The sequence below is a fragment of the Pteronotus mesoamericanus genome, unplaced genomic scaffold, assembly GCF_021234165.1.
Source record: "Pteronotus mesoamericanus isolate MK-2021 breed Mesoamerican mustached bat unplaced genomic scaffold, CSHL_Meso_final contig_169, whole genome shotgun sequence".
In the NCBI taxonomy this organism is placed as follows: domain Eukaryota; kingdom Metazoa; phylum Chordata; class Mammalia; order Chiroptera; family Mormoopidae; genus Pteronotus; species Pteronotus mesoamericanus.
In genome coordinates, this window is record NW_026555068.1 from 22,437,217 (window position 1) to 22,461,895 (window position 24,679).

A 24,679-nucleotide genomic window follows, 5' to 3' on the forward strand; every position below is an offset into this window, starting at 1 on the left:
CCGCGGGGCGGACGAAGGCCGCCATGAAAGAAGCCCAGCATGGTTTGTTGCTGTCATTGCCATTTGGAAGAAACGACTGCCCCTGAAGAAACACACATGCATTAGGAGTATTTATACAGAGTTACTGATAAAACCAGCCTGCGGTTACATCTAAACCTGGGCATCTTTCCTGCCTCACGTTACGTTTCTTGTAGTATAATATGAAAACACGTTAGTGTGTTTTGAAGAAATGAACATCCCTTAGAATGCTCCTTTGTAAAAGGTAGCTTAGTCCCTGCATTACAGGTGGAAAAACGAAACGCGACGTGGTCAGGGGGCTCGGTCGGGCTCAGGCTGCGTCTCCCGACAGGACTAGACCTGGAACTTCGCGTGCCAGGCCCCGGCCCCATTGGCCTTGTGCAGATCACAGCGCCTGGCTTACGGCGGGGAGTCCAGCTTCCTGCGCACGGCGCCAGCTGCCAGCGCTCTGCTGATCCCTTCTCGCCGCTGTCACTCACCTGTCCCCTCGCAACCCTCTTGCAGGTCTATGTTTTCTAGCTCCATTCACTCTACAGCGGAGCATCGCCCGTCTGCGGACAGCCCCTGTCTCACCTGTGCTCACCGGCCCACCAGATGCCTGTGTCCTGGGGGCTGTGCCCCAGCACAGGAAGCCGAGCGCTGGGCATAGAACACAGGGCGCTGGGCCCCCAGCCTCCAATGGATTAGCCTTGGGTGCTAGTGGAAATAAAAATACAAGGAACCTTTGCAGGTGGTGCAGTTAGAATGATGTCAGGCTGAGCTGGGATCCGCGTGGCCAGTGACACAGTCCAGTCCTGGGGGTTCTGCATTTGCCTTTCTGAGCAGTGGCTGGACCTAAGTTAAGGCACCAATGGGGCTCAAGCGCATACAGCAGGGGGCCAGGCCAGTGGCCCCCGCGCAAGGGCCCTTGGAACTCCTGCTGGGCTGGTCGCCTAACTGCTCCCAAGCAAGGTTACAGGGCGAGGGGACGGTGGCTACAAAGAGCGTAGGGAGCCGGAGGGGGAGAGAAGCCACGGACACAGGAAAACGGGCTCCCTGTAGGTGGTGAGGGCCCTCAGGGTGCCCGGAGTGTGGGGGCAGCCAGGGGGGGGCCGCCTCCAGCTGGGGCCCTAGGCCTGGCCTCGGCATAGACACGGGGTCGAGACAGGGGGAGGTGGCATGGGACAGCGCCGCAGCCAGGACAGCACAAGGCGAGGGAGCAAAGCAGGTGTGGGAGGGAGTGGACGAGCCCCGCTGAAGGGCAGGGTCCTCTTAGCGTCCGCGACGCGGCGGAGGGAGGCACTGGGCAGGCTCCGTCACCGGGGACCGAGGGGGCTGAAGAACACTGGGCAGGAAAAAGGGCTCGATCGGGCCAACGATGGCGGCCTCAGAGGAGGAGCCCGGGGCGAGGTGACCGGTCCGAGAGCGAGTGCTTCTCAGACCGGCCGCTTTTACACACCAGGGGGAAAAAACATCCAGGGGACTGGCACAGGGTGTTGGAATTAAACATGATTACATGTTACCTCCATCATAAAACAAAAGGCACACAAACAGATCAAGGATAGACAGGGCCGACCTTCAGGGTGAGAGACACTTCTTTCCGAGAAGTAAGTAAAACTTTATGAAAAAATTCTCCACATCATTATTGTTATCATTTTCTTTTCATTTCAGTGTGGATCAGTGAAAACTTTTTCACGGATTAGCACCTATGTCAAGGGAGGCGAAAACACGGTGGAGGAGGACATTAGAGTTACCAGGGACTCTGGATGAAGGAGGGAGCCAAGAAAAGGGGTCAAGGGCAGCTTCCAGGTACTTTCAGAAATGCCAGGTGACCCCTTCTTGTCCTGGACAAAGTTAGACACACAACGCACCAGCCAGTGTCCAACCGTCCCCTGACAGACTGGGACCTTCGGTCCTGAAAGAGCCCCCCCCACCAAACTCATGCCGCTGGGCACATTCTCTGCTCATGAGCAACTTCGTGGCTTGGCCTAGCGTCACCCGGCCTTGGCGGTGAACCCGCGGCCCCGCTCTTCTGTGTGAGTGTGTTTCCTTTCATTGGCTTTGTGACCTGACAACGCAGGAGACTCCAGGGAATTGGAAGAGACCATCAACTCCATTCCCCTCACCCGGCCTTAGCCTCCCAGCTTCCAATTCCTAACACGGTGCATTCTCTCTGCTCCCCATGGACCCCGCTCACAAAGGACTCGCACTGGAAAAGACGAACTTCCTCAGGCGCTTAGTGACCCTGTGCTCGGCCACTGATGGAATGCCCATTGGATGTTTATCTTTTTGTTGTCTTTAATTGTGATTGCTTTTTTTTTTTTTTTGCCTAGACTTGCTGTTTTAGCCTTTGCGGCATATTTTAAAACGTCTTTTCAAGTTTCATAAGCAGTAGGATTATGGACAAATGCCCTGGAGATCAGCACTTCAGCCGCACTCAGGCGAAAATGCTGTGTTCATTGCTGACGGGAAATTTCCTCTCTCCCCCTCACAGACTCCAAGTTCCCAAGTCTTCACTTTATTCTTCATAATGTCTCAGATGTTTATCTTGCCATTCCCACAGCTGCCCTAGATTTAAAGCTGGTCTTTTTGCCTCTCCCTATATTCACTGATACCAACTTAATCTTCGGAAACACAACTCTGATAATCCCCCTCCCTGAACCAGCTGCAGGGGCGCCTCATCTGAGGGGAAATCGACTGACTCGCGCTGTTACCAACACTCGTCGATCGGCTATTGATACTGCAAATTCATTCAAGTGGCCACAACTTGCACATCTCAAAAACTTTCTTTGAAGCCCGACAGCAGTATTATCTATTGTCTTCGGTGCTTCCTCGTCAGAGGGCTCCTTCGATCAAATGTTACGTTTTTAAAAATCATCTTCTGTGGTTGAGAAAAATCTGTGTGAATTAAAGCAGGGCTTTAGAGAAGCCAGTGGACCAGAGACAGGACAATTATAACTCTGGAGAGCTGGGGGGAGCGCTTTTTTGTAGGCTGACAGTGCAGCCCGGCGCGGGATTGGACTCTGTGGAAAACGAGCCGGGCGTACGCTCCCTCCAGGCAGCCTTGGCAACGCCCTGTCCTGCCCTTCCTCCTTGTCACCTGCAGCAGAGCCCACGAGAGCCGGCAAATGTGTGCATCACCGCTGGCTTCCCCAGTCAACGCGGCCTGTCGTAAGAAGGCACGGCAGCAGCAGATGCTGGTTTGGTACGTTCTAGGGGCCTCTGGATGGGATCACGTTCCTTCTGTGTCTTCCCCGTCCCAGAATAAGCTGCTCTGAGAGCTGCTTGGTTGGTGTACATCTGTCTGCTTGCCGACTTGACCCAGAGGAAGAACTCCCATGAAAGACCTACCCTTTCCCCCACACTGTCCCCTTTACACAGAGCAATAATCTTGTCTTCTATTTCCTTAGGCTCATATTTCCTTCAGTTTAAGAGCCGGCAAAAAAAAAAAAAAAACAACAAACAAACCCCAAAAAACAAAACAAAAAAAAAAACCCCTTCACCTTGCCTTCTGTTTGGCAATGCCTTTTTCACAAGGCTAATGTGTAACTGCCTCTTGTCTGTCTTTGTGGTAAAGTAGAACACACTCATTAACCCACCATAACAGACATACACGCATCCATCATGCCTTGATCCACATTCCTGATGAAGGACCGACAGCATCAGCCATTTGGAACAGGCATTATCTAAACACGGTGGACTGGGTTGGAACCTAAAGAGCAATTCTGTGATTTGTGACAGTAATATCAGAAGAATTTATACCGAAGCATTCTAGGAATGAATCTAAGATTCGTGTATCTTCAAAATTATCTCATGGAGAAATCATAATTTCTTTGAATTCTGAGAAAAGGCATAGGTGCGTCAGTAGGAAATCCTCAGAAACGCAGTTCTGGGTAGAATATGCCAAATGCTTCCATCGTTAAGGTAAGTAAAGCTATCAACCAACTCCTTAGTCATGAGTTCACCTGGCACTCAGTTGATGGCTACCTATATTTTACCAAAGATGACAGGGAAAATGCAAAAGAAGAAAGTACTATTTTATATGATTTTCATCCCAAATGCTAAGAGGATCTTAAGGAGCCAGGGCTGGAATTGCATGGGGTGGGGGTGAGGAAGAGACATAGCTCTTGGGTTCTTTCAGGGAACTTGCTCACGGTCCAAATTCTGACCGGCTCTGCTACGTAAAACCCGAAAGGGCAGCAGCTGCAGTTCAGGCCACTGTTCTCCTTTTCAAACACCCAGGTCACATGAGTTCAGGCCCACAGACCAGGACGGACCCTTCCTCCCTCACCTCCGGTCCAGCCCTTTCTTTGAACATTGAACTTGATGAAGGATGGTCACCAACATGACATGTTTTTTTCAAGATCAGATTCCAAAAAAGCGACCCAGTGTCTCTGCACAGTCATGACCACATCAGGGAGAGGTGACAAAGTGACCATGTCCAGCTCTGAAATTGAGAGGCCTTGTGAAAAAGGCACCCAGTCAGGACCTTCCAGAATTGGCGCCCTCTGGGCTCTGTAAGAACCTGGGCCGGCCATTGTTGTTCGAAGAGGCGTAGACACGTCATTGAAAAACTTTGTTTCTTGACCGAGGAGGGTTGATGTGAGCAGAACACATCTGATTTGTTTAGGTAACACGTCTTGGGCAGGTTTTGAAGAGTAGACTTGCTAGAGAGCCGGTGACAAGGGAGATTTTTGCTCCAAAAAAATCTGTAAAACAGAGCTGGGCATGGCCTCATCCTCCTGGATTTATTCCCAGGGGCCCTGAAGTGCTCAGAGGATGAACACATCTTTCTCTTTTGTCTTCCTCTTTGTATATGCTGGTCCGTGTTCTCTCTTACGCGGAATGCCACCGACGAACTGCTGTGCGGTGAGTGATGACAAGAAGAGGGTAGTTCACGAAAAATGTCAGAATCACAGATTCTTTTGAGTAGGAAGAGGTTTTTAATTATTAAAAAGTCTTTCATTTTACAGGCCAGGGCACAAAATTTTGGAGAGGTGTGACGACATTCATACAGGCGTAAGTGATAAACTCAGGGTGGGATCCCAAGGTTTTAGTCCCCAGTGCCTTTTCCGGTCGGCCTACGCTGCCTCTCAGAAAAGAGACCAGAGCGCTGACAGAAAGTGCCATCAAGGAACTAACGAAAGGTCAACGGCGTGGAAAACCGAGCTAAATGTGAAAGAATTGGAGGTAAAGACAATGGCAGCAGTGGATGGATTCAGAATCCAAGATGAAACAGCATTTAGATGAAAATGAGGTTCATTCACAAGTTTTAAGAGAGAAAATAAATAAATATTTTCTTCCAAGAAAATGAATAATGCTCTGCCAGGTGTCAGGGCTTAGGGAAAGCAGAGGAATGGTTAAACTTGGGCCATGAAGGAGCAAAAGAGGGAAAATACACAGAAATTGATGTGATGTACAGGAGACATCACGGATTTGAAGGTTTCAGAAATTAGGGGTACAGGATCCAGTAGCAGACAGCAGACCCGCACGTGTTGACACAGGCACCGCCTTTAGCACTGAACCGCAGGAAACTCCGGTCTGTAAATGCCCCCCGGCACGCTCTCCCCTCGTAACGGGGTACCCTGCGTTCCTCTTCGGTGTGACTTCGCTCCCACCGCGTTCCTCCCATAGCCCGCACGCCCACGCCCCTAGAATTGGCTTCTCCCGAGCTCTTGGCAGCCGTTCGGACCGCACGCTAGACCGGATGGGGGCAAGCGCCAATTCGCGATGTCGAGACCGGGACTCACCTTCTGTCTGCCCACCTGCTCTTGCCTGCGCTGCCCCATCCACTGGGTCACCCGGCCAGGCCCTCCGCCTCCATTCATTCTCACTCACCCGCTCCGCCTTCGCTCGCCAAGCTGTATTTCATTTCCTAACGACGAACCAACTTCCTTCTCTTCAGTCTCAGTGCCCACACCCTGGTCAGGCCTTCTTCCTTAACCGGGCCCATGGCCCCCCGATCGCCTTGCCCCCTTCGAAGCCTTGTGCTCGTCTCCATTAAAAGCGTCCTCGCAGCCCCCAGGCGGGCCCTGCTGCTTCCCGGTTTCGCCCTTCATCAGCGCCCGGTCTGCCCAGATGGAGGCCGCAGCAGACAGGGCGGCCCGGCCCCCCGGCCCCCCGCGATCAGAACAGGGCTCCCCATCGCACCGCCCCGCTCTCCACGTGCGTCCTGGTCCCTGGTTCTCTCGGAAACCAGCCATGCTCTGCCTCCCACAGAAGTGCTTTCTTCTAGAACACTCTCCCTCTGCGTGCTAACCTTTCTTCACACCTTTCAAGACTAAGCTCACAATTTTACCCCCTTGGGGAGTCTTCGCGCCTCCTGCCCGCCCCCGGCCTCCTACCCTCCCAGCACGTGCAACGGCCCTGTCTCCGCATTTGCTGTTACCATTCTCTTCTCTGTCTCCCTCGGCGGACACGGAGCCCCGTGAAAGGCGGGGTGCACCTTTCAGTTCCCCGCCTTCTCCAGCCTCCAGCCTCAGCCCCTGGCACACAGTAGATTCCTACTGAAGGACGGTGTGTCCAAGCGCAGAGATGAATGCCAGGGAATTCGTGGGGGAACGGGCACTGCTGGGGGACCAAAGGGCCCGGACACAGTCCTCAGCTTCTCCACGCCTAGAGGGTGTGGAACAAGGGGATGACTGGCCAAGCAGGGCGCCTCCGCCACGTGACACTCAAAGACTCACTTTCTTCCGGGCCGCCTAGCTGCTTCGGGGGACAGTCCCTCTCCGGGGGCCCGTGTCACCTGGACTGGTCCCAAATGGGACCGCGCCTCTGGGCCCTCCCCTGTGTTAGGGAGAATGCAGCGCACTTTAAAAACTAAGTTGAAAAACCAGGGATCTTTATTAAATTAAGAAGGCACGAATGAACTAATCTTTCATTGACTATGCACATGCAGACATGAACGTGACGAGGAAATGCAGGGCATAACCTTTCTCATCAGCTCTAGTTTATAAATGACCATGGAACAAACTCACTCCTTAAGGTCAAAAACGTTTAAGATTAGTCATCCTTTTTCTTGGTTTATGTAGGAAATGTGATGCATTCAGATCCTTAGCCATTCTGTCATCCAGATTATAACATTCCTGTAATCTTTTTTTTTGTTGTTACTGTAACTAACTGATCTGGCCTAAAAACATCATCTGTGAGTAAAGAACTTCTTTTTAATTTCAGGAAAGCTTCTGCTGGCCTTTCTTAGGACTTGGCTTCCCTTCTCCTTTTTCTACAGTTGACAGAGAGTGAGGTCTTCCTCCTTGCCAATGCTTGACACATATTCATTAAATACTTAATTAACTATTCCCTTAGATAAATTACACATTTTTTCAGTCTTTGCTTCTTATACTGATTTTTTTCCAAAGACCCAGAGATTTAAAAAAAATCTTAATTTATATGAGTCAAATTCTTAAAAATAGATTTAAAGGGAAGAAAACCTAGTTTTTAGCCATTTATAAAGTGGTATTTCTTTTTATCACCATTTCTCAGAAGCTTCGGGGCCCTGCTTTAGAGCCAGCGGTTTATCAGGAAATCCTATGTGGAGTGTGTGGGTGCGTTTCTGAGACGTGAGGGCGGCGAGGGAGGCGTCCCCCAACCCTGGAGGAGAGGGCAGACGAGAGCGGCGCCCACATTCGCTCTGTGTTTGCGGTGTCCGGGCCTCCTGAAACCACCCGGGGTCCTGGGGCTCGGCCAGGGGCTCAGGAGTTAGGGTGGCGAGGCGTGAGGGGCGTGGTGGTTGCTTTTATTTGGAGATCGTGGGAAGGAGGCGGAGGTGCTGACAGTCTCCGGAAAACACCCAGCTCCCCACCTTCAGTTCTGTGATTGTAAAACAACAGGAGCAGCAGCAACAGACAATACAAAGTTCCCCTCCACTGGTTGTCGACGCGTAACTTTCTTGCCCTGTTATCAATCCTCTCAAATGGCTGGTATGTGTAACTCAGTCTTAGGAGGATCACCTGATGGTCACTGCGTAAGGGAACCGCTGAGGTATGAGGAGGTCATGTCATCCGTCTCCTCTGGACGGTTTCGTAATTAGTTCGAAGGGGGAATTCAACGCTTTTTCAGCTGCATGTACTCGTTCTTGAACCACCATGGAGCAATTTTTCACACCTAGAACATTCATGTGCTAAAGGGTACACACTGAAAGAGTTAATGTAGCCCTGTGACTAGTGACACCCTACACATTATACTAAGAATATCTGAGAAATTTTATATCCTATGATGTATTGAGATCTACTGGGAAAAGCAGATGAATCTTTTTTTATTTTTCCTGGAATTATTTTTTTTGAATAATATGAACACCATACAATTTCCCCTTCTCCTTTCTGCTTTGACACCAGGATGGAACTAATTATTTCTTAAAACTAGATTGCGGAAGAAAGCCGGTTTAAAGGAAGCATTGACAAAGGTATCGCTTTCACCTTGTTCAGCTGGACCTTTGAAAGGTACAGCAGCCACTTCAAACTGATATCCCTGGGAATCCACATTCTGGTTAAAAATTTAAGGCACAATTATCAAACAGTTCAACAAAATACTGAGAGAGCCATTCCCCTGACTTTAAGTGATTTGCTAATAAAAATGTCTTTAAAATCATTCTTAATATCTGCAGTGCTTTCTTCCATGAAGAAAGCAAGAAAAGAAAAAGGGACGAGAAAGGGACAGAAACGAGGTGAACCAAGCACCACCTTTAGATAAGTGCTTAGAAAAGGGGCTGTTCTATTTCTAATGCAGTTTTGACAGAAAACGGCGACGTGCAGTTCCAGCGGTTGAGGTCTGAGCTGGATGTCAGGCGCTGCCTAAGGGCCGGACCCGTGGAAGGTACTTCCACCAACATCGGACGCTCTTACGGACACACACACACACACACACACACACACACACACACACGAGGAGGATGCAACGTGACACCGATGTCAAGCTTCTCAGACAGGACTCCATGTCAGCCAGAACGGACGCATTGGTCTGATCCGGAATAGCTGCCACCGGGTCTCCCTCACTCTCGCGCGTGCCGCCCGCTGCCCAAGTGTGCAGTGGCCGCCCTGTCCCTGTGGCCCTTCCCCAGCCCCGAGGGCCATCCTCTGGCTCTCTCAGGTCGGTGGCAGCCACGGGGCAGTCCCAGGTGCAGAGTTAGCTCCCTGCACAGAAACGGCTGGGAAGCGCACTCCGAAACAGCGAGGCTGGAGTGAGGGACAATGAGCCCACAAACGGGGAGCCAGAGACCCGCATGCACCTCCCTAGACGTGTGAACGTGGAAATGCAGCGATTTGCTCTGCAAATCTGAATAGAGCTCACACAAGATCACAGTGTCCGCTCCACAAACACAAAAGTCCCATGTGTGCCAAGTCCCAGGACAGAGCAACTGCCGCCCTCCTGGGGGGAGCACACGCCGGCCAGCCAGCGAGGGGGCAGCCCAGCGGCTGCTTCAGGACAGGAGGGCCTCCAATACGCCAAAACTGTTGCTGTGTTCCGGGGGCGAGAAAGCAGAGGGCTGTGAAATGCCACTTACTATTAAATCATTTATTCTGTTGCCCAGTTCAACGTACTGGGGCTTGCTTTTGTGGGCACTCAAGCGTAAGAACTGTGGTTTCGCTTTGGGTATGAACGTTGTAAACGATAAATTTTTAGCAGGTGAGATCTTTTTGGTTTCCCTGGCATTGCTCTAACTCAGGAATTGTAATGTGTGATAATTGTTTTTAAATGGCAGGAGTGGCAGCGTGAAAGAGTCCCTCATGCTCAGTGAAGGGAGGAACTAGGCTTGTCACGTCGTCGTCACGCAAGGGGACCCTGTTAGCCGACCGGATGGCCTGGCTACTGCCCAGCCAGTTGGTGGAAGAGGCAGACTCAGACAAGATGGCTCATGCAATCCGTAACAAGTAATTATCCAGCTCGTGAAATGCATTTGTCTAACACAGAGACTTCAAAGCTGAGTTAGAACCCAGCTGGAACCTACCGCATGTGGGGCCTACGGGGTGGGGCCCCCTGACCCCTCCTGCGGTCCCCCATCACACCCCCCAGCGGCACGTCTGAGAACCCCGGCCCCTGCTGTAACCCGTCACCGCAGGGACACGGCAGGAGCGCGCAGAGAGAAGGCGCTGCCCGGAAGAAGATGAAATGCAGGCTTCTGTGCTTTACAATCTGAGCCCTTTCAAGGTCGCCCCGGCCGATTTCCTTGGTGACTGATGAGACTCTCAGGTTGGGAGCCAGGTGTTCGTTCCCTACAATGATCCTGTCTGATACCATGTACACAACATGGTTTAACTGCATTTGCGCAAGGAAATGTTTTCCGTCTTGACTCCTAAACTCCTCAATGCCAATGTTTCAGAAGTGCTAGGGATGTAAATTCATATTTTTGCTAATTATTTCAATAATAAGGCCAACTGATGAAGTGTGTATTTTATAAAGTAAAAAGAGAGCAGACATGTAATAGTAGGTAAATTTATTTTTAAAAACCAGCAACAAAAATGGAAGTGTTACTATTTTTAGCATTAACTATTGGTATAGAGAGGTCGGAACACTTTCAAAAGGCAAGCAAGTAGTTTTATGGTCCCCTTCCCAGGAAGACTTGGCAAGAACTAGCTATAGGTTTATCAGACTCTTCTCTATAAATAACACTTACCTGTCTACATTACGGTTTATTCTTCTACTCCTTCACTCAGCAAATAGCTACTGGGAGAGCTCTACATGCAACACAACGTTCCAGGAGCCAGAAAGACAATTAATTAGTTTGCGTTTTATAAAACACTTTCCAATTTCATTCTGTACTCAGAAATACTGTGGCACACCAATGAAGTTGGTGCTGAGAAAAGAAGTAATAAATTAAAACATGTAAGGTAAGTAATTTGAGTTAGTTCTGTCTTCTAATTTTTTTGGTAGGAACTAGAGGAACTACTTTTATCCATAGGCAAATTTGTTCATTCCAGGTCTTTTTGCATCTGTTTTTAATGCTGTAAAGCTTTAATCTCAAGGTTTTTTGGACCCTGGTCTCGCTAGGAAGCTGGACACGTGCAAGTGGGAATTTGGGCTGAAAAATTTAATTTAATTTCTCTCTGCCAGGTATTTGTGCAGAAAGGTGATTATGGGGGCTGGTGTCATGAAAAATCATAGATCACAGGTGTTTTCAATTGGGAATGGTGTTTCTTTTCACAACCTCCTTGTGACTTCGGTAAAACCCTGAAGACTGTTGGACCTCTCGAATGCCTCCTTATTCCTCAATTTATGAAATCCTCAAGTGCGCTTCAGGTCTAGCTTAGACACACAGCGCTACAAAGACAGGAAGGGGACTCTGTGACAGGCAAGCACGCTCTGGGCGTCCACAGGCCCCGAGGCCGTCTGGCAGGGAAGCTGAGTCTCTCCTGAGACCTCGCACCCACTGACATGTCCCCGTCGGGCGCAAGAAGCACAAAGGCTGGTTGTCAGGGCCCTGAGGCGTGGTGACAGAGGCTGAGCTTACCTGCCGCCCACCTCAAGCTCATGCAGACCAAGGCCAGGGGCTGCCCAACGATGACACCCCCTCCCTTCTTTCCTGCCCTTCGGACTGGTTCAGAGGTTGTCACTCTGAGCAGAGGTGGTCCTCGCTCTTCCACAGCCTGATGACAAGCACGTGTGCAGAGACGACAAACGATCATCTGTCGTTCTGACGTGACGATTCTGAATTTGGTTAAATGCTGTAATTTTTTTTTCTGTTTTGTAAAATGCATAATTGTTTCTTAAATTTTTCAGTCATGTCTTTGCTGTAGCTAACTAGAGGAAAATGAACAAAGCCTCTGCTTTTAAAAAGCAGTATTTCTGTCAATTTTACTAGAAATGTTATTTTTGAAGCACTGGTTTCTTAAAACATCTATGTATATATGTGATTATGAGGCTTCTATTTGCTAAAATATTTTAAAGTGCTCTTTGTGCCCTGGCTGGTGTTGCTCAGTGGACTGTGTGCCGGCCTGTGAACCAAAGGGTCGCTGGTTCGATTCCCAGTCAGGGCACAGGCCTGGGGTGCAGGCCAGGTCCCCAGTAAGGGGCACATGAGAGGCAACCACACATTGTTGTTTCTGTCCCTCTCCTTCTCCCTCCCTTTCTCTCTCTCTAAAAATAAACAAATAAAGTCTTAAAAAAAATAAAGTGCTTTTTGTGATAGTCGACTTTAACTTATCAAGAGAGAAGACAATAGGTATAGTTCATACGTGTCATGAGTCTGTATTAGTGAAAGTATGATTGTGACTTATTCACGTTAATTATAAACTTTTATTCTTTAAAACAGTGCTTGCCCATTATGTTCCCAAGGTTGGCTCGCCAGGCCAACCCCGGTGTGGGCAGCCACATCGGGTCTTGACTAAGCCTGCTGTTCTCCGAGGGTGTCTGTGGCAGAGAAAGTGTCTGAGCGCCCTAACAAAAAAAAGGTAAAAATCTCACATCTGTGGATACTAACTCCACCAATGCAGTATGGCCCTTTCTCTAATTTTCCAAACGCGGTGAAAATTCATTTGCAGGCTGCAGGTACACCACTGTATCTGCTGCAGGAAGTTTTTGTGTCAGCAGTAATCTGTGTGATAAGCTTCGGTGCAGCGTCAAGTCCTGGGAACAAGTCAGGACACATTCAAAGATGGCTTGAGTCCTAGACTCTACCCTGAACTTACTTCTCTCTTGTCCCCCCGACTCTCACTGACATTGAGACCTGCCAGCGTCACCGTCATTTCCTGAAGGCCTCATGGCGCAACAAGCTCTCCTGCCCAGGCTCATCTGGTTGTGACTTTTCCCGTCCCCTTTCTCCTTTTCCTCTTCGGCAACGTAGCCTGCTATCGCTTTGAAAATGGTGCAAAGAAGGCCTTGCCATTAACTTCCAACTTATTCCTTTCCTGGTGTGATCCTAAAATTTTAATGTAATTCAGTTGGGAGGGTTGTTCCTGTGACAAAAATCATGCTGCTGGGCAGCATTCATTTTACTAAAAGGGGATCTGTCAGGAAAGAAAAGCAATTCAAGCTACAGGAGAACTGTGCGTTGTATGTAAGATCCACTCCAGGAAAGTTGTACGAAAAATATTTGTCTATTGGGTCATTTTTTTCTACTGACTTTTATTATAATTTCAGAGGTGTGTTCCCACAGAAAATAGTTTTGCTTCAGCATATCATTACAAAAATCACACTAAGGAACTCAATATTCAGTTCAAGGACTATTTTGTATTTGTCAAATGCCACCTCTATATATCGAATTTCCCCTTATGGTTTGTGCAGTGAATAAGTAATCGAAATAATTTTATACAGGCATTCACTGCAAACTACATATACCATAAAATATACAAGGGCTAATTTTCACTTCATTATGATTGGCCTCTGAAAATATGACTGTTGAAACAGCACATTCCCTAGGCCCCTATTCTGCACGTTCGGTAGAGCACGCTGGCTGGGTCAGCAGACTTTTCCATAGGCTTTCACAGCATCCAGCAATTCCTGATCTGCATTTAGTGGTAAGGTTCTTGTAAGCGCAGTTTAGATTCTCCAGCAACTGATTATAAAAGGTTAAACTCTTCTCTGTGTGTGCGGGCAGAGGACCTGCATACACACTTCTCCAGAGAGGACGTGCAGATGGCCAGCTGACCCATGAAGAGATGCAACGCAGGCAAATATAAATTAAAACCACAATGAGATATCACCTCACACCTGTCAGAATGGCTATCGTCAATACACCGACAAACAGCAAATGCTGGCGAGGCTGTGGAGGCAAGGGGGCCCTGTGAACTGTCGGTGGGGTGCAGGCGGTGCAGCCGCTGTGGGAGGCAGCGTGGGCGTTTCTCAAAACATTAAAAGTGAAACTACCATACGACCCGGCAATTACCCCCCTGGGTATCTATTGCCCCTGAAATCCAAAACACTAATTTGAAAAGATACATGCACCCCGAGGTTCACTGCAGCATTATTTACAACAGCCAAGATACGAAAGCAACCTAAGTGCCCATCAATAGATGAGCAGATAAAGAAGATGGGATACAGATACACAATGGAATATGACTCGGCCACAAACAGAATGAAATCTTGCCATGTGCGATAGTATGGACGGACCTAGAGGGGACTATGCTAAGTGAAAAAAGTCAGAGAAAGACAAATACCACATGATTTCACTTATATGTGGAATCTAAAAAATGAAACAGAAACAAACTTATAGATACAGAAGACGAGTAAGAGTTGCTGGATGGGCGTTGGGTTGGAGGGCTGAGTGAGGAAGATGAAGGGGTTAAGAAGTACAGGCTGGCAGTTCCAAAAATAGGTGTGTGGATGTGACGTCCAGCATAGGGAATACAGACAACAATACTGTAATAACTGTGTATGGTGTTAAGTGGGTACTAGACTTATCAGGGATCACTTCCTAAGCTACACAAATGTCTACTGTGCTGTAAACTGGAAGCTAATGTAATGTAACATTGTATGTCCACTGTGGTGGAAAGAGAAAAGAGAAAAGGAAAAAGAGTTGCATTCATAGTACTGATGTGATCATCAGCTAAGGTCATTGCACATGTTTCTAAGTTTCCTCTTTAGTGACAAGTGTCAAAATAACCTTATCACACGGGCATCTGTAAACCCAAAGGGTTTAGGCCTAAAACCAAAGCCGTGGCGTGTTCATCAAGAGTTTGTTGCTAGTACATTCAGTCTGAAGGAAGGAAAACGCTACACCTTAAGCACAGGTAGCTTTACCACGATGTGGCTGGAACTTGGGCCTTGGGGATTCTCACTTCTAAGGGCCCCTTCAGAGGCCCCAAGTCTCATTTTATCTTCTTGTTCAGAACAAAGAAGCTAAAATCATAGAACCTCTAGATCCCCCCAGGATTACGTTATTATTTTAGATTTTATCCCAGTATTTTACAATCGAAGAAGAATTCTGATATACTTACTCAAAAAACGTTGTCCACCCGGTCTCATCACTCTTGGTGGCTAGGAGGCCACTGTTGCCGTGGTAAGTGAACAAGACCAGCTCCAGCCCTTGAGCGGTCATGCTTTTCAAACATCCGTTTGTTCCGATGGTCAGCCATATCACTTGGTTATCTGGCGACACCACTCGGACTGGCATCCGATTCGGGTCCCGCCTAATCCTAAGGGTATTGCCATTGCTGTCGGTCACCGCGGTGATGTCATTATCGTTGCTGTAGCTGAAGTTGTACAGGTAATCGCCAGTGACCAGACTCACAGTGTACTGGTGGGTGCCGTTGATGTCAAAGATGTAGAGTTCTTGGTCAGTGGGAGAGGCAACTTCATAAAAGTTCATAGAGTTAAGTAAAGGCTTATTCTTTGACACAGCCCGAATGCGAATGTTTCCCAGATCTGCGATATACAGGGTGCCGTCGGGAGACGCCGCCAGGGACGACGGGGCGCTAAGCTTGGCATCTTTGGCGTAGCCATCGCCGCTCTGATAACAGTCACAGTTGGCATCGTTTTTGCAGTCACACTCCGAAGGTATGCCAGCCACCAAGGAGATCTCCCCGTCCGTCGTGACCTGCCTGATGCGGTTAATTTTCTTCTCATCAGTTTCCGTGATGTACAGGACCCCGCTGTAGGACACAGCGATGGCGGTGGCCGATTCCAGCGTCGTCTGCACCGCATGCTTCCCCACAGAGTACTCCACCCCCGGCACCTGACAGTGCATGGGCCGCCCGGCGGCGATGCGCACCTGCCGGTTCTCAGTGATCTGTAACACGACGTTGTTATCCAGCACGTAGATGGAGTTGTCCATCGGGTTAATGGCCAGGTCAGTGGGCCACTCGAGGCGCACCTTAATGAACCAGGAAACGGGCCGGTTAGTCAGTCACTGCACTGCAGTTAATTTGCCAGAAGACTAAATTAGACCATTGGGGGAAATTACCCTTAATTTGATAAACTGTTCTAAAACTGTTTTTTTGAATAGCTACAGTAAAATAAACTTGAAAAGTCTGAGTGAAAACAAATGTAGGAAACAGCGTTTTATTTAAAAGTGCAGCTTATTGAAAGATTTGCAAGTGCCAGCCAAACAGCTAATGAACGTGTTAAGGAGGGAGCCACAGATACCAATGAGATATGAACACACGTTCCTTTCAGCAGTAATAACCACCCAGTGTCAGGGCTTTCTATGAAGTTAATCCATTCCTGTTCTATTGTGTTTTCAATAAGGCCAATAGTAAAGTTCCCAATTATAAATATAAGTCCCTTGAGACTAATCACATGGGTTCTCTTTACTACGCAAGGAGCTCATGCAATCAAAAGATTACAGAGTTAAGTAAATGGTTCTGTTCTTTTTGGAATATCTGCATGCTCCCACTTTATTGGCCTTTTATTGCAAACGCTTAGCATTTCCTAGTGATAATCGTTCTATATCTCACTGAATTCATCAAATGTAGAACTACAGAAGAAAGTAACTTTTTATTAGCTCCTGAGATACATCTGAACGGAATGGCTCTATCACTCCGACCGCCACACACGACACACGCAGTTGAACATGGCGTCATCCCAGTCGGCTGACACAGTAAACTGGGTCACTTAGAGGAAACATGGAGAAGTCAGCCGACGCTGGAACTACCTGGCTGATGTGCATGCTTGTGTCACAGGTCAAAGGCCTGGCTGACGTCAGGTCATTAGAGCCCAGGAGAGTCGAAATGATTCCATTTTGATCAACTTTTCTGATCATGGTTCCATCCACAAAGTAGATTAATCCATTCTTATCAATCGCCATTCCTTGATCCAAGAAAGAGAAGCAAGTGTTACTTACTTTTCAAAAATGACTACTTTGATTAAACTTTTATTTTTTTAAAATTTTTCATTAAACTTTAAGGCCCATCACTGAAGTCAATGTTTAACCCCAGCAATAACATGGGTGACAGGTAACAGGAAGGACTACAGACTGCGAACACATTAGGAAAAACCCACCATATGCATTTGCAATACAAATATATGTAAAACTGTAATAAAGAAATAACCCGGATTTGTAAGAATTCCCACTTTGTGTGAGAATCATATATATACGACTTGTGTGTTAAATATCACTTATAATGTCTGTATAATGTTATTGTCTATAAATTATAGAAATAGGTCAAACTGTTACACTGAACTTAGAGTAACTAATATATTCCAACAAAAATAGATCTAAGCCAAGGTTAGTGTTTCGTTGACCTTGTTTCAGTGAAATTTGCTATTATGAATAATTCAGTACAACAAATACTTTTTGCCAGTCCTTGTTCACACAATAGTTGCTGGCTATAATGAAAAAAACTAAAGCCCTCAACCAAAACACACTGTAATGAGTGGCATAATACATGAGCAAAGAGTCAGTCCCAACTGGTTTAAAAGCTAGAAACCTTTATCACGTAGAATTTTAGCTCTTGTTACCTCCAGAAATTCCTCCCAGCAAGCGCTTTTTCCCATGGCATAGAAACAAAAGTTTAATAGCTCCAAGCTGGGTGAGGGCTAATAAGGTTGCTTGGTGATGGTTTTTAAAGAGGCCTGGGACTCATGCAAGACAAAGAAATTCCAGGACAATGAAAGAATTTGGGCACTTGTTTGACGTTTAGCAGGATGTGACCTGAATAACAGAGAGTAGCTGCTTTCTTCTTCGAGGAGTTGAAAAAAGAAAAATGGAATGACAATAAAAAATGCCAAGGACCTAATATTTACTGTAAAATCAACTTAGGATTCCAGCAGCTTCACACGGAACGGCTTTTGCAAACACTTGGTGTGCGGCGCAGCTTGCCAGCACGCAGCTCAGGAGAGAACGCAGGCCTCAGCAGCAGGCACAATCGGGCGCTAACTGGGTTTTCTACCCCCCGTTTTCTAATAAAAAGAGATCCCCAAATCGGTAAATGTCAGTACCTTTGGGACTCATGAGTGTCGCTTCCACGGCCTTGCCCCCGTCCCCGCATCTGGCTTCGTCGAATGGAAGGCACTGCTCCCCGGTGCCCGCCACGACTTCGGCATTTTTTGTCAAGTCCTTGGCCCCCGTCAGTGACTTTGGGCGGTAGATTCTGCGGGTGTTGGTGTCCGAGACATACAAATCTCCTGTGACGGGATCGGTGGCAAGGTAGTATCTGTGAGCTGGGTTGCTGCTGTAAGGAAGGACGAGACAGAAGCACCACGAGAGGGTTACCCCTGAAACACGGAGGAAGAGCGAGCGCAACAGGCCCCAGCGCGAGGAGCGGACTGTGAGCCACAGTCCGTTCCCAGAGACCGGGAGAGGAACAGCGAAGTCAACCACGACCTGTGAGAGAGACCGTCAAGAACTGGTAGCTTTTCCTCTGATATGACGCTTTTCCTTCCTTGCCTGTTGCTGAGGATTTGAATATTTATTAAAACAGCCATCTTAAAAATAATTAATTTTAGACGGTGATACGCTTCGCGCTGAAAACACAGAAGCAAGTCCTCTGAATCTGTCTGGTTCAGTGCCAAGCCATTTAATCACTGCCCTGAGTGACAGACACACAGTTTACTCTGGGAGAAAGGGAGAAGGGGGCAGCTAGCTAACTCTTGGCTGAAGTCCAATATCCTTTTCATTTCGTTTGCCCTCGTCACAGGGCATTTTCCTGTTTCCTCCCCTTAAAACCTAATACAGCTGAACACCTGCCCCTCAAAAAGATGCAGCACTATGTCTGTTTTTGTTGCTCTGTCCTAATCCAGCAAAGTCACCTGATGCAGTCACAATGTCTGGCCTGAGCTGCGGGGTCAAATACTAAGATGACGTCACTCAAGTGCAGGTGGCCTAACACAGGGTGTCAGAACAACGGATCCATCAGCTTTATATTTAAAGCCTGCGCATTAGGTTTCTCTGAAACCTGTCGATGATGGATTTGGTGAGATGCAGGCATTGGTTCACAAAATGTACTGCCTCAGTTTAGAACTGTGAAGAAGCGCAAATATTTACTATTTTAAGTCCCACTACCTGTGACAAATGGTAGGACCACCATTATCAACAAATGGACAAATTATGGCACCTTCCTATGAACACTCAGTGCCACTTCTTTAGAATTAACATAATTTTGTAGCATGTGCAAATACTGCCCTCTGAAAAAAATGCTAAAAAGAGGCAAAGTGACTTGGTGTCTCAACACGGATGTCAGTCAACAGACAGGAGTCCAGCAGGTCTCCCGCTGACAAACTTAGTTTTACTGATTCTCATTCTCTCTCTCCCTGTCCCTCTCCATACACACAAATTACATGCTTCTTTCCATTTATTTTATGTGTGACTATCTAAAATGTGTAACATGAATCTAACTATCAAAATATTTATTCTAAATACTGGTGTAGTGGCTTTTCTCATTTCCAGGTAGGTTCTAATGAAGCAATTCTCTCTGCTCTTCCTTTTAAGTGGCGAATGCAAGGACTTCATTGCTCCTGTAAGAGCCCATCATGAAAATAGCAGGCTCTGGCTTCCATTAGTGATGCCCACATTGGTGGAGACCCGCCACAGCCCTGAGGGTGTGATGTTGCTAACACAGAGGAAGACCGAGAACACAAAGGCCTGACACCTTCTGTTTTGATTTCTCCGTTCCAGTCTTTAATAGCTTTTAGGGACAAGGGACAAATCAGAGCGAGAGGCTGTGTGTGTGTGTAAGTACGTGTACAGGGGTGAAAGGGTGAAAAGTGAGAGGAAGAACTCATAAAGGGATGCGAGTCATTTGACATAAAGACACTTCCGAACTCCTGGGTTACACCAAACGATCAACTTGCCGTGCTAAGTGTTATTATGCCATTTTCCCAAGCTGATGCCTGGAATTTTAAATGCAGCAAGACATATTGTGCTCCTTAATGTGGCAGTTTATTCCTTTGTAATGAAGTGAAAAGCCACATATCAATATAAACATTCAGAACAATACTGTAGAGGTTTCCCCCTAGAAACAGTCTGATGTTGACAGACATGGTCTTTCAGGTACATAGAGCTGGTGACAGAGTTGCAACTCCATCGAGCTCAGTCTGTTTTGAAAGACATGACATTGAAAAGACTTTCCTAGTCTTTCCTGTCTCCCTGAATATATACGAATTATGAGGGGTTGTATATTCATTGTGAATGCATATACATTTATTAATATTTTTTGTCAGGTGGGTACACCTATGAGCATGACTTCTCAACCAGATGGCCTCATGACTACCGTGTGATCTTGGGCAAGTTATCTAACTTCTATGTCTCAGATTCCTCACTGGCAAAGGTTATAATAATAATCCATATTCCACAGGCTGCTCAGAGGATGACATGAACTAATACCTATGAAATCCTTAGAACAGAGCCTAGCACATAATTCACACTCAACAAGCAGTCAACTATTCTTGGATTTGCTTTTGTCAGATCTACATTGCAATGTATCTTTTGCTTTGTAACGCTATTCAGCGTAGCAGTGCACTACTCATTGTTAACTAAAATACGACTTGCCTTCTGAAAATCATAAGGAAAAAACTGACCGAAACCTGAACAGGTTCAAATTTGTTCCCTCAGTCCTGCTCTTATAGCAGCAGAAAGCACGAAAACAATGCAGGCCCTTTTTAAAACTCCCACTTTGGATGGTGTGTGGACTAGTGATAGTAAGGATAAAGGAATGATGAAGGCTCTTTCATGCGTACTTTTTCATGATGTCTCTCATTTTGAGAAAAATAACCGTGGATTTTGCCAGCTAGAGTAGCAGTGGCACACTCTTTAGCTATGGCATGCGAGTTTTCTTGGTGTGAAAATCACGGACAGGCACATTCAGGGCGTAAGCTGTGCCTTCCTTGGCATTTGTGTTATTCCAGTGGGACAGCGATAAGACAATGTCCAACACAGGGCTGCTGTTTGCTCTTTTCCGTCCTGATACCTCCCTTTTTTTCAAGACAGAAATTTCTAAGTCAAGTAACATAGGTCAGTCATTTTAAAAATGTCTGCCAATGAGAGGTCTAATTTTGCACAACTCTATCTTCCAGAAGAACAAATGTGGAGGAGCATGTGACCCGGAGCAGCAAAAGGTGCCCTACAGAAGAGGCGGGCATGAACTGAGTAATTGCCCCAGAGGGTGGTCACGCACAACAAATGAGAGCTGCTTGTCAGAGCCAGCCCCTCAGAAATGAGGAGAGGGATCCACCCTGAAGTACTAAAAAAACAAAGAAACAAACACCAAAAACAACAACAAAACAAACCCATGAGCCTGGGAATGTTTTGTGGACAGCCTGGTGGCTGAGTAGCTCTGAGCTTTTTATCAGTGATGGGCTTGGGGTTCAAGGACACCTAAAGAAGCTCCGAGTTTCCTGACAGGTGAGCTGTTCTCGCTCTCCCCTTGGGAAAAGCCACAGCCCTAGACAGGCCAGCGTGTGGGCACAGATGGGTGGGGAGTTTTTAGATCATAACTGATCTCATGTAAAAGTGTGTGGCGACCCTGCCTCACCACAGGACTGCTGGCGGCTGGACGGGTCAGCAGCTCTTCAGCTGCCGGGACTGGATGACCTTCCTGTGTGACTGAGATTTCGACTTAGAGAAGCAGAATCGAAGAATGGAGGTCAAGGTTCAACCCTTTAGAATATTGCCCCCGATTCTTAGTTCCTCCTGAATTGCCTCAGACTATCATGGTCACCAAGCCGTCTCCTCAAAAGGTTTTATTCCATCAGACACAGCGCCAGCAGTAAACGCAGATGTGATCTGCTCATTTACTGTCTCGTAGCTCAGCCTCTGAGACTAGAGGACGAACAGCAAGAACGAGCTACACGACAGCTGTTATTGGCACCTTTATCTTTTCAGTTGGAAATTATGCGTGGCCTTTAGAACGCAAAACACCTGAAGAAGCATAAATTATATTTACACATACCAGTAAACTATCTATTTTCTGGCTACCAAAAGTCTGTTGAGTGTATTGAAAGCCAGGCTTTGGGGGTGTGATATTTCGGTGCCCGCTTGATTTTCTTAAATATTAAGTCAATAAAAAGTGCTGAATCAAGTTTTTATAATTTGTATCTAAACTTTAATTGATTCAGTTTCACTGACCTGTGACCGATGCTTCCTTTGATCTTTTAATTGGTAATATAAAATTCACAAAGTTGATTTTGAGTCCTACATGTTTAAATGCCCCTTGGCTGGTATTAGTTAATTAATTTAAGTTCTTTTATTTGGAACTTTTAAGAAGTGAAACAAGGATGAGCTAAAATTTACTACCTATAAAAAGGGTTTGCTAGCAAACTATTACTATAAACATCATGGGGAGAAATTTTAGCATATCTAAGAGAAACTTATTTTTTAAGCATTTCAGAAGCTTTCACTTTAACGGGGAAAAGAAGGGAAGGGTCAAACCAAGGAACATGTATAAAGCACCCATGGATAAAGCCAAAGAGGGGAAGGACTGAGGGGGCGGACGTGGGCGTGGGTGGGGCGGGGGAAGGTGGAGGCGGGAAAATGGAGACGAGTGTATTTAACAACAAAAAATATTAAAAAAGAAAATGTAAAAAATATTTAACATGCTGATTGAGTGATATTTATAGCTATTCATAAAAGCATAGCTAGGGACTTTCATTTGATATAATGTCCTGACAGTACTAACCTTGGTATGACAGAATATTCTGATTTTTTAAATAATAAGACTATATTTTTTATATTTATCATTGAACATTTTTATTAATTAGTCCTTCATTAGTCCAATTAATGAGACTGTTGATAGTATGTGACATAGTAAGAGGACCAGAAGCATGCATTTTTATATTTTACTTAATCATTAACGACTGGCTATACTGTTCGTTTTTATAGACGTTGACCATTTTTCGGTTTACTTTTCTTCCTGTCGCCTACTCGTAAGTCTTTCGTGACTCCTATGTCAGCCAGGGAGGAGGGTGGGGGCAAGCCGGGCAGCATCCCCCCAGCTAGGAAGGGAGAATGATCTAGGTGCGCAAATAGGAAGGAGCATGGGAAAAGAATTTTCATTTTTTAAGCTAAAGCAAGAAGCTCCAATGTGCTCGAATATCTTGGTTTTGATTAATCAATGACCAAATCAATCAAATTAGTAAATGGAATCCCCATTTTTGTCAATAATTTCTGTCCTCTGATGACTTGGGCTCAAAAGCTTTGGGTATTGTCTGCATCTCGCTGTTCCTCATCACCCACGCACAGTGTGTCCTTTCCCTGCATGTATTTTATTGGTGCATTTGCCTGCATGGGCAGCCATATTCGTTCAGGCACCTGGCATCTCATGGTTTTCTAAGGCATCATCAAACCGCCCTGCACGCTGGCACCCGATTAATCTTCCTGAAAGGCCATGTGTGTGTTACGCCATCATGTACAAGATCAGGAAATGGCTTCCCGCTGTCCCTGTCACCCTGAGAGAGAAGAGTCGTTCCTTAGAGCACGCAGGGACCTCAGCAGCCGGGCCTGTACCCCTCATTGTTACCTCCACGAGTCCCCGTTCAGATCCGGGGGGGTCTGAGTCCTCCCAGAACATGTCTGTTCACCTCTATCCCAGGCCCCAAGGAGGAGACTTGCTCTCTGCTCCTGCTTCCTGGCTGCGCTCTCCTTGCTTTTGGCTGTCCGTTTAGGCAGACTTCGTTTTTTGACCTATGTCAAATATCAGCCCTGGATGGGAGCATTTCCTCACCACACCGCCCCCTCTCAGCAACCTCTTCCTCCCCAGGATTACGCTCCCATCGTAAGCCGTGGGTACGATAAAGTGTCAAAGAATGATATGGAGAGTTTTAATCTGTTGCATGCCTATCTTCTCTCAACGGCTACACTGTGAGTTCTGAGAGCACAAACTTCATCTCCTACTGCTCGCTATTTGTCAAAGTGCCTGGCACACGGCAAGAGATCAGTGACGCTGGGTTTAGTAAACACAGACATCAGTATAAAGCCCAGACTGTGCATTTACATGCATGGCACATGCAGCCACAAGGATGGACAGAGGAGAAAGGTTACAGAGGATCATGAGAGGGTTACGAGTATCACCGCCAAACACCAGGAGTTAGGACATAATGAGTTCATTTTATAAAGTGTTGTTAATAATAACGTAGCTCTAACTGCATAGATTCTTTTTTTCCAGAGAAAGAAATTATAGTGCCAATTAACATGTCAAATGATTATGAAATAAACCTAGCATTTTGAATACCCAGGGAATTACCCCGTGGAAACCTAGCCATTTGGAGCCGTAGAAGCTGGCTGTGGTACAGGCGAAAGGACACAGGTTTTGGAGTGGTTCAGGTCTCTGCTCCTCGTCTCTTCGTTCTGTATCTTGGGGAAGACACGCAACCTCCTGGAGCTCCTGCCCCCTCGTGTGCAGCCCCAGGGCCATGGCGTGGATCTGCAGTAGCGCGTGGGGAACACCTGGCAGCGTGCCTGGCGTGTGAGAGGCCAGCTCGTTAAACGGCAGCTGCTTTGATCACTTTTGCTGCAGTGCCTCCAGCTCTTTCACAGTTAGTTGGAGCGCACGCCTGCTTGTCTTTCCTCTTTCCTCCACAGTTACCAAGAAGGCAAGGCCAGAACGATTTCGATAGTCTGCTGTGGTTTCTAACAGCACCGCTTGGCACACGCAGGAGTCTGCAGAAGTTCTGCATTAATCTCAGCATGTGACTGAGCTATTAGCTGGAAGTGCCGCCAGATCAATAGGGGGTCTCGAGAGACGGTCGTGGGCCCATGGCTGGTGCAAGTGACATGTAACAGCCACCCACTTTTCCAGGAGAACTTTGGATTTGATTTCCTAGTTGTCAACCTCTTCACAACAGTTTAAATGGGTCATGTTGATTTACTAACCTCAAGGAT

General features: G+C 47.0%; 1 protein-coding gene across 1 annotated transcript in view; it reads right to left on the minus strand.

Annotated features, from left to right (window-relative positions):
• Nucleotides 1-24,679, minus strand: part of TENM3 (teneurin transmembrane protein 3) — a 548,392-nt gene that overhangs the window by 21,355 nt on the left and 502,358 nt on the right. Inside the window, exons 20-22 of the mRNA XM_054566195.1 lie at nucleotides 17,806-18,038; nucleotides 16,520-16,674; nucleotides 14,865-15,739 (exon numbers count right to left, since the gene is read on the minus strand). Of these exons, the coding sequence (XP_054422170.1) occupies nucleotides 14,865-15,739; nucleotides 16,520-16,674; nucleotides 17,806-18,038 (1,263 nt within the window). The remainder of the gene's footprint in view (nucleotides 1-14,864; nucleotides 15,740-16,519; nucleotides 16,675-17,805; nucleotides 18,039-24,679) is intronic.